The sequence below is a fragment of the Anguilla anguilla genome, chromosome 8, assembly GCF_013347855.1.
Source record: "Anguilla anguilla isolate fAngAng1 chromosome 8, fAngAng1.pri, whole genome shotgun sequence".
Lineage (NCBI taxonomy): Eukaryota > Metazoa > Chordata > Actinopteri > Anguilliformes > Anguillidae > Anguilla > Anguilla anguilla.
The window spans coordinates 32,316,192-32,330,572 of record NC_049208.1 but is presented as its reverse complement, the minus strand read 5'-3'; the positions used below and the strand labels follow the sequence as shown (position 1 = coordinate 32,330,572).

The 14,381-nt window shown below is 46.4% G+C and overlaps 1 protein-coding gene across 2 annotated transcripts in view; it reads left to right on the top strand.

Moving 5' to 3' along the window:
- The window catches only part of LOC118233823 (F-actin-uncapping protein LRRC16A-like), a 65,012-nt gene that overhangs the window by 44,557 nt on the left and 6,074 nt on the right, over nt 1-14,381 (top strand). For both annotated transcript variants that reach the window (XM_035429811.1, XM_035429810.1), the window contains exons 23-33: nt 1,813-1,906; nt 2,188-2,286; nt 2,728-2,856; nt 3,418-3,549; nt 6,016-6,191; nt 6,899-6,986; nt 7,697-7,837; nt 10,921-10,987; nt 11,344-11,537; nt 11,937-12,043; nt 12,467-12,989. In XM_035429811.1, coding sequence (XP_035285702.1) covers nt 1,813-1,906; nt 2,188-2,286; nt 2,728-2,856; nt 3,418-3,549; nt 6,016-6,191; nt 6,899-6,986; nt 7,697-7,837; nt 10,921-10,987; nt 11,344-11,537; nt 11,937-12,043; nt 12,467-12,989 — 1,750 coding nt within the window. The remainder of the gene's footprint in view (nt 1-1,812; nt 1,907-2,187; nt 2,287-2,727; nt 2,857-3,417; nt 3,550-6,015; nt 6,192-6,898; nt 6,987-7,696; nt 7,838-10,920; nt 10,988-11,343; nt 11,538-11,936; nt 12,044-12,466; nt 12,990-14,381) is intronic.

The window sequence follows — 14,381 nt, the reverse complement described above, 5'->3', positions numbered from 1 at the left end:
GAGGGGTTGGGTTCCGCTCCGTCGTGTTGCTGTCAGAGAGCGGCATCTCCAGGCAACTCACACCAGTGCTTCTGAAATCAGCTGTCTTCTACCTTTCATACTGTTCCCCCACCCTTTTCTTATTATTAATTTGAATTTACTATCTGTCCTTCTTAAGTCAGTGTGTTTCCCAAAACTCCTAGAGCGCTGCAGCTGAAGCACTTGCTCTGATGCCAGTCACCCACAAGTCAGTGATTATTTTTTTAAATTACAGGCCACACAGTGCTACAGGTGAGGTAGCGTCAATCGCAAGAGAACCTTTCTCTTAATTGGCCCGTGTGGGATGGATTAAGTTGTTGGATTGATTTTTCTGAAGACAAAACTTAGCACATGCTGGGCTACCTGTCATCCATAAATATCATATTCCTTCTGTCATATACGTACGTCTGTCAGCAGCGCTGGAAGTGGCAGAGCCGCCCTTGTGCAGGGCATCTTTTCCTGCAGTTGCTGATTTGTCAGGGTACCCTCCAAACTCAGGCCTGTCACCGTGAAGCTATAGTTCATGTCCGTACTTCCAGATGTCATCCTCGTGTCCGCAAACACTCATTTTCCCATCTCACGGATGTCAAGGTGTCAGGTGTCTGCGAGTAATATTCGCAAGCAATGCCTCCATATGCATTTGGGAAAACTCTATCTAATTTAGGCTTGAGTTGACGTGACTGTGTAATTCTTGTACCATAGCTTGTTTTATCAAAGCCAGGAGGTGAACATGCTGGCATTCGGTGTGTCTCTCAGTGAAATAAATGCACACACACGCATGCACATACTGCATGTCAGCTCTTTCTGCCATGTGAAATACAAGGTTGAGTAACTCCCAGTTCCCATTTCCATTGTGCCAGGACCCATCTAAGAGGAGGTGAGGAATGTGCTTCTCACCTATTCTGAGAGACAATCCATCATCCCTGTTCAGCAGGAGTCATTTTCCCTTCTACCATGAATATTAATCCAGTGTGCTATGCAGATTTTACATTTGCATAGGATAACTATCATCCTTAATGATGTCATGATTTAGTCTGTTATTGTAAGAAAATGTGTTGCTGCAAGTGTAGTACACTGGAGCTTTTATGCCAAGTTATAAATGGCAAAAAGAGCCTATTATTTATTCTCCTATTGCATTGTAACACATGTCATGCCTCATTCAAAAAGAAATAGTGACTAAAATAATATTATTTGCATCTTATGATAATACTGTGTATAAATTATTATAAAAAGTACAATAGTTCTGTATATAGTACTGTCGGAATACATATTTGTACAGAACTTTCTGAAGTGTGGGCGGCAGGTAGCACTGTTGCCTCAGAGTGAGATGGTCCTCAGTTCGAATCCTGGCCTGGGCCTTTCTGTATGGAGTTTGCTTGTTCTCCTTGTGTCCACGTTGGTTTCCTCCGGGTACTCCGGTTTCCGCCCACAGTCCATAGACATGCAGCTGAGGTCAATTGGAGAGTCAAAATTGCCCCTAGGTATGAGTGTGTGAGTGAATGGTGTGTGTGCCCTGCGATAGACTGGCAAACTTTACAATGCATTGTATGGTGCAATGGTGTATTCTTGCCTCTCGTTCGATGCAGCACCGCCTAGGACCCTGACCAGGAATAAGCTGGTTAGATAATGAATGGATGGATGGGTGGATGGATGTATGGACTTAGTGAAATGTGGAAGCTAAACTGTCACCCATGTGTCTCAAGAAACTTGAAATTTAAAAAAACTTTTGGATCCGCAGTGGTGATTCACATTTCTGAAAGTTGTGGATTATCACGTTTCCGATTCATCCAACAGAAACTTCACCATCCGGTTCATGCCCATCCCCATCATCGATGCCTCCCAGGCGCTGAAGTCCAGCCCGGAGAAGACGGAGGACGCGCTGATGAAGGTCAGCTTCCTTCTACCTCATCAATCTCAACCTTCTGTTTACCCCCAGAGATTTCTCCCAGACGCTGACATGTGCATGTGGGCTGTTGACACAAGCCTGTTTTAATGTCACGCCTTGTTCTCACTTTGCTTTAGTATTTGTCTTGGTTTGTTTGTTTGCTCTGTGTAATGCTTTTGGTTTTGAATGAATATGAAATTTGGCTGCACTACAGATGAGCTGTACTGAATATGGCCCATTTTGTGCATTGTGTGGGGCGTTGAAATATCTCCCCTGCTTTTCAGATTGAATCCTACTTATTCCGGAACCACGAGACTCGCAGATACCTCCAGGAGCAAGCCTACAGGCTACAGCAGGGCATCGTCACGACAACGACCCAGCAGGTGACCAGCAGCAGAAGGCTCTGTGCTTACTTGACCTCTTTTACCTTTTGTCAATCACATGGTTTCTGTGCTCTTTCACAGAAAATGAATTGCAATTTGGGTTTTGTTTTAAAATTTGCTTTAGGTGGCATTAAGTTGAACGCTGTTTTGAAGTAGATATGGATTTAAAAATTAATCAAAAGTAGCTTATAAGGATAGACTGCCCCTCCGCTAATTAGATCTATAGAGATAAAGCAGATTTTGAAGTTAAGATGGTATCAATTTCAAAATGGTGTCAATTTCATGGAAAATGAATTGCATGACACATTATGACGAATATGGAATGATATTGAGCGTAGACTCTTAAGTTGAAGAAAACACTTATTAGAGAACATTGCTGGGAATCTGGTCATTTGTAATCCACGCGACCCCTCCTGTGACTGCCCTGCCCTGCCTATCCAGGTGATAGACCGAATCTGCGTCAAAGTCCAGGACCACCTGAACTCCCTGCGCTACACGGAGACAGACGCCATTCAGGAGGACATGAAGGTGGCAGAGAACCTGATGAAAGACGCCAGGAACTCCAAAACCGTGAGTGCTGGAGATGGGAGAGAAGAGGCCTGGCCTCCAGGGGTCTCTCCAGGGGCTCATTCCATTCCCTAATTTTATCCGTCCTCCTCTCCTCGGTCCTTGAATGACCTGGAAATCAGTTGAGGTCCGCCATCTTTAAGGACATTCTTATCCGTTAAATACTTTGAGGAGTGAGGAGGCTCCCGGAGAATGCTTCAGTGAGGATACACGAGTGCAGCCTCTGTGGAAGCATTTTATACATGATCGACCTGTGGATCCACCTCTCCACATCTGCTCTGTCTATAATTGACATGGCTTCAAACTGACACTTGAAAGCACAAGAACGTTCCATTTGCCTAATACTTGTTTCCTCAATCCCTCTGCCCTGCCCTCTTTGCATCCTTTCCTTGAGTCTTCCATTGAGTGGAGCTAAGGAGCGAGGAAAGGACACGAGGAAAGGATTCAAGGAGTGAAAATAAGCAATTGGAATGAGCCCCAGCTCTTTTTTGTGTCTGTCCAACGAGGTCAGAGGTGAAAGGTGAGGGGTTAAGGGTCACACTCTGCCCCCTGTGTCACCTGCAGCTCCTGCGCAACCTGTATCACCTGGGTTCATGCTTGCCTGGGGACACGAGCATTCCATCTGCCAGCCCCATCCAGGAGAAACTGGAGTCCATGGCTGGGGAGGTTACCAGGGTGATGGACGAGCAGCTGCAGGTAAATGGTCAGACACGTCCTCGGTTACAATACCAAAGGAGAGAAAGAAAGAGATGAAGTGCACGCATGTTTGTACATACAAGTAAAATCTGTTTTCATGTGTATGTGTCTGCCTGTGTACTTGTGTTTATTCAGTTCTTTGCAATTCACCAGGCTTTACTGGCATGGTGGGGTAATTCAGCCATCACAGCTAAACACCATTTGATTTAATTCCGTAATTGATCCAGTTAAGTCCCCAGGAGATGGGACCTAAAAATAGAAGGGCATGGACCCAGCTGGCAATATTAAGTAAAAAAAAAAAATCTTTTATGGAATGGTCTAAAAACTTTAGTTGCAGCAGAAAATAGTGTGTGCTCTGAACTGGTCTGGTCTACTCGAAAGTTGTTTTCTGGTAATTGAGGTATGTTTATATAGTTCATGTATTTATTTTTCTTAAGCCATAGTCCACTCAGCAAAAAGTGTTGCTGGTTTCAAGAGATACATAGAAACAGTAAAAACAATTGAGGAAATATTTATCCACATACTAATAGCTTAAAGTCTAGTGGTGCAAGAAAGACATTGTGAAACCACTGCTACAATGTTATTATTAACCAAAGCCATATGAAAAGGTACTGCAGTCATGTTAAAAGCAATAATGTTTTTGGTTTTGACAACATTGCCTCTTGGATCACGTTCAACAGAGATCTCCTGTTCTCTGGCAAGCAGACATCTTTGTTGTTTCGTAACTGATAACTCTGAAGGAATACCATGTTATTTTTTAAACAGGTGCAGCTGATGTGAGAAGGATGCCATATGTAGGCTTTCCCCATTTGAATGGTTTGTCTGCAGGCACGCTGGCTTGTAGATTTTCATCAGGCTCCCCAGAGCCCTCTGTAACGCAGATCCTCCCCCGCGGGGCCTGGCCAGAGATGCCAGTAAATTGACAGGTTGCTTCCCCGCACCGTAAATATGTGCATAATTTGCGGGCCCCGTACACCTTTCCTGCTCTGCGTGCTTGTCATCTCCCACTCGAGCGGTGATCACCGCTGATCAGCGCGGTGAGGCTGACCCTCTGAGGGGCCTCTGGGGTCGTCCCGGTGCGCCTGTGGGCGGTTCCGCTTGGCGCGGTGCGTCTGTTTGAATCGCGCTGGGATGTTTGTTCTCTCCGGGGGCTCGATCTGGCCGCGGCCTGCCAGCTCCCGCCTATCGATTTCCACTGAGCGGCATGAGGGAGCAGCCGGTGGGACCAGAAGCTGCATTCTGGCCTTGTGTCCTGTGTAGTGGTGGCCTTGATGACAGGGACCTCGGTGGGGAACCTGGCTGATTCAAAATCATCCACTGAATTAAAGACATTCGGTGACAGTTACAGGTTTTTCTATCAGGCTCCATCAATTCCAGACTTTCCCTGTGGGCGCAAACTTCCCTGAAGACCTCTTAACATGCTGGTCAAGCTGAAGTTATTTTTAGTGAAGTTGTGGCTTTTTGTTGTTGGATTGCTGGACCAAAAACTGTGGGAAAGGGCATAAAAATAACCTGAGCAATCAGATCTAAGAATATCGTCTTGTTATTTCAATGCTGTTCTGTCTTGGTTATGGGCTATTAAGGTTTTCATGATATGGTAGCTTTCTGTCTCTTCCTGGTCTTTTTCAGGTCTCTTGCTCTTTCATTATGTCTCTGTATTACTCTCTCTACCCCCACTCTGTTGCTCTCTCCCTCCCTGGTCACACTTGATCCCCCTTCCATTGGATTCAAACAGGCATGACCCAGTCTGAGCAAAGCATCGTAGAAAAATAAATTACCAGACTAACCTCCTGCCCGCATTGTAGATAAGTGCCCATAAAACAAAAACAAATGTATTATAATAAGAAGACTCTCCCTCTCTCCCTCCCTCCCTCCCTCCCTTCTTCTCTCTCCCTCTCTCTGCTTCCCTTCTTCTCTCTCCCTCTCACTCCCTCTCCCTTCCTCCTTCTCTCCCTCTCTTCCTCTCCCTCCCTCCCTTCCTCCCTCCCTCTCTCTCTCTCTCCCTCTCTCCTTCCTTCCCTTCCTCCCTCCCCCTCTCTCCCTCCATCTCTCTCTCTCTCTCCCTCTCTCCCTCCATCTCTCTCTCTCTCTCTCCCCCTCCATCTCTCTCTCTCCCTCCCTCTCTCCTTCCTTCCCTCCCTCCCTCCCCCTCTCTCCCTCCATCTCTCTCTCTCTCTCCCTCTCTCCCTCTCTCATCCCTCCCTTCCCTCCCTCTCCCTCCCTCCCCCTCTCCCTATCCCTCCCTCTCTCTCTTGCTCCCTTTTCCTCCCTCTCTCCTTCCTTCCCTCCCTCCCTCCCCCTCTCTCCCTCCATCTCTCTCTCTCTCTCTCTCCCTCTCTCCCTCTCTCATCCCTCCCTTCCCTCCCTCTCCCTCCCTCCCCCTCTCCCTATCCCTCCCTCTCTCTCGCTGCCTTTTCCTCCCTTCTTCTCCCTCCCTCCCTCCCTCCCTCCCTCCCCCCGGTGCAGTCTCTGTTGCTGTGCATGGTGGACGCCGCTGAGGGTCTCTGTCCTCATGTGATGAAGAAGGCCAAGCTGCGGCAGGACCTGATCAAGGCCAGCAGCAGCAGGGTGGTGGTCCCGCGCGGCTTCGTCAAGACCACGCTGCTGGAGCAGTCCGGCGTGGACATCATCAACAAGATCAGGTCAGAGCATGGCCGAGCCTGGACACTGCAACCGTATCAAATGCCGTTCCATTTTATTTGGAACTTAAACTTTGGCCTTTCTGCTAGAAAGGGGGGGGGGGGGGTACTTGTACTTCTAGGTGGGTAGTCTGTGATAACTGGGGGCTTCATATTTGTAAAATCTGTATGTTTTACTATTGTTAATAGGTTTAGTGTTAATATTTTAACATTGCCTCTATCCAGAAAAACGTTCCATTTTGTTCCTTATAATGTTGGTTTCATTCTGTTGTTTTGATGTGCATTTTCACACCCAGCTGGGAGTCTTGGTAACTCTAATGTCTTGATGGATATACCATGTCTGTATTCACGCTCCCATGTATTTAATGGCCTCTCCTCAATAGTGCTGTATTGTGGTATTAGACTGACAGAGTGTTAGAGTGTGTTTTGATTTGTTGTCTGACACCTATGCTATGATGTGTCATTGTGGATTGATGACCTGCTGATTTCACATTTCACAGAGCTCAGTGTCAGCAAGGACCCCCGTAAATTAAACTTCTGTCTTTCTCTTTCTCTCTCACTTTCTCTTTATCTCTCTCTCCACCTTCTTTCTCCCACTCTCACACCATCTCCCTCCTCTTCTCTCTCCCTCTTTCTCTCTCATTCTCTTCCCCTGATCTCTCTCTCTCTCTCTCCTCTAATTTCTGATTTCCCTCCTTCTCTGCACACAGTGAAGTGAAGCTCAGTATGGCTTCTTTTCTCTCTGATCGTATTGTCGACGAGATTTTGGAGTCCCTCTCCAGCTCCCAGAACACCCTGGTGAGGTCCCATACACTAAGCATGCACACACACACACACACACACACGCACAGACACACACACATGCAAACACCCACACAAATACACAGTTCTTCATATGAACTGCTGCTCTGAATGACCCGATATCAAAAGTGAATGAGCAATCTACAAGTTTACATTTATGTAATGATGTAGGCAACTAGCCTCCCAAAACAAGCAGCAGCTGAAGATGGCTGCAGTACAGGCCTGGGTGAACATCATCAGAGAAGATGCAACAGCCCCTGGTGTTGTCTATGGGTCACATGCTTCAAGCAGTTATTGCTTGCAAAGAATATGTGACTAAGTACTAAACGTAGCTACTTTCATTTACATAACATTAATGTATCCCAAATATTTTGGTGCCCTTAAATGGGGGTAAAACCAAAAAATACCCTTAAATAAAAACAAAGAATATGCACTTTTACCACTTGTGTATTATTTGATTACAAATCTAAAATTGTGCAGTACAGAGCCAAATCAAGAAAAAAATATGTTATGGAAATCCCTGTATATATCAATTTAAATTCCAACCAACTGAAAACCATCATCTTCATAGCTACCTGCTGTTGAGGATTAAATTACAAAGTCTCTGCCCTGTCAATCATGACTGACCAATCCTTACACGGTGGTGTGGGAAGGGTTTAGGTACGGGGTCACAGGTCACTGAGCATGCTCTCTTCTGCCCTCCCCAGGCAAACCACCTGGTCCGGAAAGGGCAGCCCCTGCTGCAGCAGGTATCTGTGGAATCGGAGGCCCCAGAGGAGAAGGCCCCCAAGCAGGCCAGTCCAGAACAGACAGAGGCAGACAGGCTAGAGGAGCTGGACCACTGCTTGGTAGGCCCCGCCTACTGGGGGAGGAAGGCTCCTCTTTGGAGTGTCTTTACAAATGATCTGATCTCATTGGCTCTTTTCACTTTTCAGTTAAGGACAGGACCTCATACTTTTTCTCACTTTTAAGACACATGTTCTGTCTTTTGAGATTCATGCTTAGTGATACTTCTGAAGGATGTTTCATTATGCATTATGCTTTTAAATTACTATAAAATGAATGGACTGCAGACATGCAGTAAGATTGTGGTTTACTTTGAAGTAAGTACTCCGACACCAAGTGTTTGGGTGTACTCATGCAACACTTCCTTATTGCCAGAATAAACATTGAATAAATAGTGGAGGTAGGGGGTCGTGTGCATTTTCTCTGCCTCGTTTAAATGTAATTATTCTCCCATGCGAGGGCTGTATGCTTGCCTCTCGCTGGAGTCGGTTATACGAAGGCGCGGTGAGAAACTGCTTGACCTTGAGAGAGAGAGAGACTGTAGACGGAATCCCTCCTCCCCTGTCTGCAGCTGGCTTCATTAATTTCTCTCTTATTTTAGCGGGGCGGTAATGGAGGGGAGTCCACAGGGCTTCCAGATGTTTTCGTGAGCGCTGATGCGGGGTGTAGCACAGCCCCTCTTTAGCGGTGCCTCAGTGCGGACCTGTCATGCGCTCAAAGGCAGAAATTCTCTCTTTTTTTATGAGTGCCCCAGACACTATTAATACTGTGGGCCATGTGGTTTGTGGGCTGGTTTATCATTCAAGGCTGAGTTTTTTAGTTTTTTTAGTTTTTTTTTGCTCCATGCATAAACATGAACAGACAGCCCCGGCTGCGGTTCGCGGTTTCGCGGCGTGGTTAGTGTGGAAGGTGCGCTCCTGAATGTTAAGCTGTGGCAGAGGCCCCCAGGCCCCACACTGTCAGACACTGTGTGGAGGGAAACTCTCAGGACTCCACCGGGCACCAAGCGGCGCTAGCTTTTAGACAGTGCGCAGAGTTTGTGTGATTGGTTCACAGGCTCATTGCTGCTGTGTGAGGTATTTCCTGTGAAGTACCTAATGAGCATCTGACAGGTATCAGTCAATGGGGCTGGTTTCTGGTGCATTACCTGTAGTGCATAGACTCCTTGTGTGAGATAATGCCTTTGTGCTTCACCTTTAATATTGTCTCACTGGCCGTGAGAGTAACTTTAGGTTATACTGACTAAAAAATCTTTTACTTTTTAATGTAGAAAGCTGTACTTATAACAATCTCATATTCATAGTTCTTATAATCTATGCTCTCAGGCCTTGCTTAAATTCCAGGTACTTAATGTAAATGTAAGTAAGTGCAAGGCTTTACTTCCTGGCTCCTTGGTTCTGTAATAATGCTCTCTGCCTTGAAAGCTTCATTTCAATGAAATTATTTAAATCAATAATTCAGGAAGCAATGTTGCAGTTGTTTTAAACAATTGGTATTCTTTGTTCAAACTGGCTATCGTTTATTTTTGTTCTTGTGAAAATTCTTTATGTTTATTTAATGCGTAACAATCTTGCCCAGGTCTCCCTTGTAAAATAGACTCCATACTTCAATAGGAATATCTAGTTCAGTTGAGCTTAAATAGGAAAACGGCAGGGCCTGCGTACGGTATTGACTCTCTGACTCTACAAATGATGCAGTGCAATGCCTGTACCATTGACTGACTATAAAAATGACACAGCACATTGCTTGTGTGTAGTATTGACTCACTGACTGTAAAAGCCACCCAGCCCTGTGTCCAGTATTATGTCTCTGCATGCTGCCTGGCCTTGGCTCAGTGCACGTATTGTACAGACAGTTCCCAGCCAGCTGTTCTGGGATTAGTGACGGCCAGGTGAGCACTCTGAGCTGCTGTTCACAGAGGCCTGTGCGCTGGTCTCTGTGTGAATCAGCACAATGGCTCAGTACCGGGTATAAAGAGATGTATGATTTAGTGCTTTGATAGTGGGCCCTGCAGTGCCATCTGGAGCCATAGACACAGATAGTGCAGACTGATTGAGTTTGGACGCTGTGCGCGGTGATGGCTAGGTGCTTGCGCCAGTAGCCAGTGAGTAACTGTCCTGCTGTTGCATGCGGTGCCTGCGGCTTGGTCTCTCTGTGTTAGTAACTCTCTCTCTCTCATGGCCTGTATATCTCAACTGTTTGGCTGAAATGAAAGTGAAATCATTTTCAGAGAAACTTCGTTAAATACCCTTTTTATTGCTCTGTAATTTATTAATCCTCGTCTAAAATTAGAGTTAATCTTTGCGGAAATTCCTCATAATGGCTGAAGGGGATTAAGGCTCAGTGCAGGAAATGGAGGCTTTGTTTGTACTGTGCTGGATCCTGATGAGGATGAGTGCAGAACATTCTGGATCGTGTCCTAGGAGCGAGGTAGATCTGTTTAATGTGCTGAAGGGCAGACAGAGCAAATCTGTAAAGTCGTGTAGGATGGTGTCTGAACCTGGTTCAGGGAGCTGTGGTGAATAATGTCTGTCTCACTGCAGACAACGTCGAAAAACGATTCACAGAAATACGCCTTCCTTTTGCAGCTGTTGAGAAAAGACTGATTTTTTGAAGGGCGGAACTTGGGAAGCAAAAACAGCCCTCTTATCAGAAAGCAGCCAAGCAGTTCCTTCTGTCTAACCACAATAGATGGAAAATCAATCACAGAGTTTATGCTCTATAAACACAATGGACATTTCCGTTGTATTAGTTCAGCACGGAAGGGCTGTTCACCCCAGTTTGAGGGAAACTTGATATATCAGACACAACAGTGTCCAAGCAAATCAGCCTCTGTTTGGTACCATTTTGCTTTGACTACTTGCCGCTGATCTGTGGAAGTCTCGTTTCATATTGGAGGTGGCAGAAAATGTTGTCGACTAAGTCATGTCAAATATCTTTATTTGGTTACACGTTGAATCAGTGTTAAGTGGTATTGACTTGTAATTCACCAGGAACAACGTACAAACCTGTGCTTCAGTTCAGTTAACTGAACTGAACAATGTGTTGCTATGGTAATTTGTATGTCATATAAACATTTTTTTTGCTTTACAAGTGTTTTGCAAATGGTACACGTTTTACAAATGATGCTGTTTGTACTCTGTAGATGACACCCAAGTCCAAGAGGAAAAGCATTCACAGCAGAATGCTGAGGCCGGTTTCTCACGCCTTTGGTAAGCCCCCTGTCCATTGTGAAAAGTTTATGTACATTTTTGTGTGAAGTATTTTAGCACTCAATGTGATGTATACAATACTTTATTTTTTGTCCCTTATCACACTGCAAAGCCTCTATCCCCAATCCATGTAAGGGTTGTTGAAGTTGCACATATGCACAGCATAGTAGAGTCTGAATTCAGTTCACTTTAAAATGATTTCCAACAAAAACTATGAATTTTTTATTCATGATAAAAGACATTTTGCCCAGCTTTGTGCTTCACAATTACCTCATGGTGTGGAAGTGTGCTGCTCTCTTTTTTATTGGCATTGTGGCATTTTATGAGCTCTGGTTTACCGTGGCCTGCCCTGTCAGAGATGGAGTTTGACCTGGATAAGGCCCTGGAGGATGTGCCAATCCACATCGAGGACCCGCCCCCTGCGCCCAAAATGGAAAGCAGAACCTCGGTGGTCCTGTGTGAGCTGCCGTCCGAGGAGGTGACCAAACTGCAGCACTTCACCAAGCTCCGACCCAGGAGGGACAAGAGGACGCACCCGAAAAAGACCCCTGTGAGCACATCTCCCTCACACGTGGGGTCCTTCGTTGCTTATCCAGGATCTCGGCAGTCCTTGGATCATATATTAGTCTTAGCACCAGGATGTTCTGGGCTCAGTATCCAAACAAGTTATACACAAGTCTTTAGAATGATACCCATTCTTGGAGCCATTCATCACCATGGGCCTGGATCATGGCCCTGCTCTTTGACTTGAGTCCTAAAAGGGGTATACTGTACTTGAATATCAAGCTGGTTGGTGGCACAGAAACTTACTTAGACTGTGACCCTGTGAGCTGCTAAGACTCAGACTTGTCTTCCATTGTTGTTTCTGTGTGTAAAACAACCTCAGTGACAGTGATGTCTAATGTGGTCTGATTTTTTTAAAAAGCCGTTAACCTTAACGTGTCTGTAGGTCAGAAGCACCCCGTCGCTGGAGAGCGAACAGAACAGCCTTATGGGCCGGCTGGATGAGGGCATGGACGATTTCTTCTCAAAGACAGTGACCAAAATAGGACTGAGGTAAGTGTGTTACTAATGACTGATCAGCCATGTTGCACAGGTCAATCATTGTGGCTTCCTGTTTAAGATTGAGTTAATTATTTCTCACAGTTGCTTAGGCTTTGTCCAAAGAAGTATAATAAAAATGAACCTGTATAGTGTAAACTGTAAACTTATTATGTTCATTTCCATTATCCTATGTAAAATGTCATGCTTTTTCTGCCAATACTATGTCATTGTAAATGTTAAATTACATAACATAAATTGGTGTAACTTTATGGTATGGTTTATCAAAACTATAGAATGTATAAAAGCATGTGAACTCCCTGGAAGTGACTGCAGGACTGCTCTGGCTGAGTCTGAGGGGTAAAGGAGGCTATGTAGAGCTGTATACTGTCTGTATGCAGCCCCTCTTATGCCTCTTATGCCCGCTCACTCTCCCAGGCGACCCACCCTGAAGACCTCAGCCTGCCCGGAGGGAGAGAAGAAGCGCGACTCCCGCAAGAGCGGCTTCCTCAACCTCATCAAGTCCCGCTCCTCTAAGACTGAGAAGAGCCATCCGGCGCCACCGGCGGCGGCTGCGACTCCGGCAGTCACGGCAACCGCAGCGCCCGCAGCCACCGCAGCGACCACAACGACCACAACATCCGGAACAACCGCGACGACCACAGCGACACCTGCGACCGCAGCAGCCACAGCCACCGAGCTGCCCTCCTGCCCCAAGGCGTCGCCCCGAGGCCCCGCCCACGAGCCCAGCCCCGGCCCCAGGGCCCCGCCCCCCGACCGCGGCGGCAGCCCGGAGCGCCCGGCCGAGTCGAAGACGACCGACACGGCGGAGGAGCAGCCGGAGCGCGACGGCAGGGCCAGCCCCCAGGGCGGCCCCCGCTACGGGGTGCAGGTCATGGGCATGGGCATCCTGGCAGAGATGAGGGCCAAGCAGGAGAAGAGGGCAGCTGCCACCCATAAGGTGCGTTCCCCCCGACCGGCCAATCGGCCGCCGCGGCGCGGCCTGGAGCACGTGCTAACGGCCATATGGGCTCCAGTGTCGGGTCGTAAATGTGGAAGATGGAGCCGGGCTCCGTGATGACCCAGGCAGGGCTCCGCTGTTGGAGTGAGGCCCGTGTGCTCTGTGTGCCATGTGGGGACAGGCTGTGGGGGAGGGACAGAGTGCTCAGCTGGGGGATAATTCTGCTGTGGAGTCAGGAAAGTGTCAGGAACAGCATGCAGGCTGTGGTCCAGTACACTCCTCCCACAGTCTGCTATAGAGAGCAAAAATGTCAGCTGTGTCACAGAGAGTTTATGTGTGAGGTACATGTCATGAGCTGTGCAAAACTTGAGAATATTATACCTTAATTACTTTTGTGATGTGCATACAGTCATGTTTATAAATTCACTTGCTGAGCAAGTGGTCCTTGATCCAAGTACACAACTGGAATTTTTATGGAGATATTTAGATAAGGTTCAATGCCCAGGAACACAACTGCAGTATGTCCGCCTGATTACCCCTCGGGTCCCCAGTTACCTCACTTCCCCAAAACACTATCCCAGAAATGAGGTAAAATACCTACTGGGGTAATTTCAGGACAAAGCTCAATTACAGGCTGGTGGAACGTATGGAAATGGCTCCCTCTAGTGGTCCTCCTCTCTCAACGCTGGTTTAATCCTGGGAAATCACTGGGCATCAGTTGTTAAATGTTAATATCAGTGTTAATATGTAATCCAAATCTAGTCCGTTTCTCTTTTCCACAAGATTAGTCATCAGTTTTAGTTAGTTATTCCTGACATTAGTTAATTTGTTTAATTTCGGGCAGTGATTATCGGTTGCAGGTGTTAAAATTGTGTGAATATCCAGCCTAAGAAGGTTAATTGTGAGATGGGAACGCGTGATTTCCATAGTGATTTATCTGGCTGTATAAGATATTTTCAGTGTCTTAATAGTTCTTTTTTTACTTGAATGAGGTGGAGTTTCAGCCCTGTTAATAATATAAGAATTTGAGTTGAATTCAGAGAGTCTGTTTAGAGTGCCACGCCATGTTTAAATCTGCAAGCTGTGTGAAATGAGGGTACAACTAATAATACACTTTCAGTCAAAAGGAATAACTTTCTAAATAGAAATACTTTTTATTAATATGCCCCTGTCAGGTCACTTCTGTGCCACCTGTACGCTGATGCTGCAGTGTGTGCAGTCTTCTGATCCACTCACTCACGGCACATGGTACACAGTACACAGTACTACCGGAGAGTTAGCACTGATAGTTAGCTCGTTAGAATGAATTTAATGCAATAGCAATCTGAGGAACCCTGGCTGTCTTAAACTCCGCCCTATGCCTTGCAGGGTGAGATCACTGCGGGCTCCTGG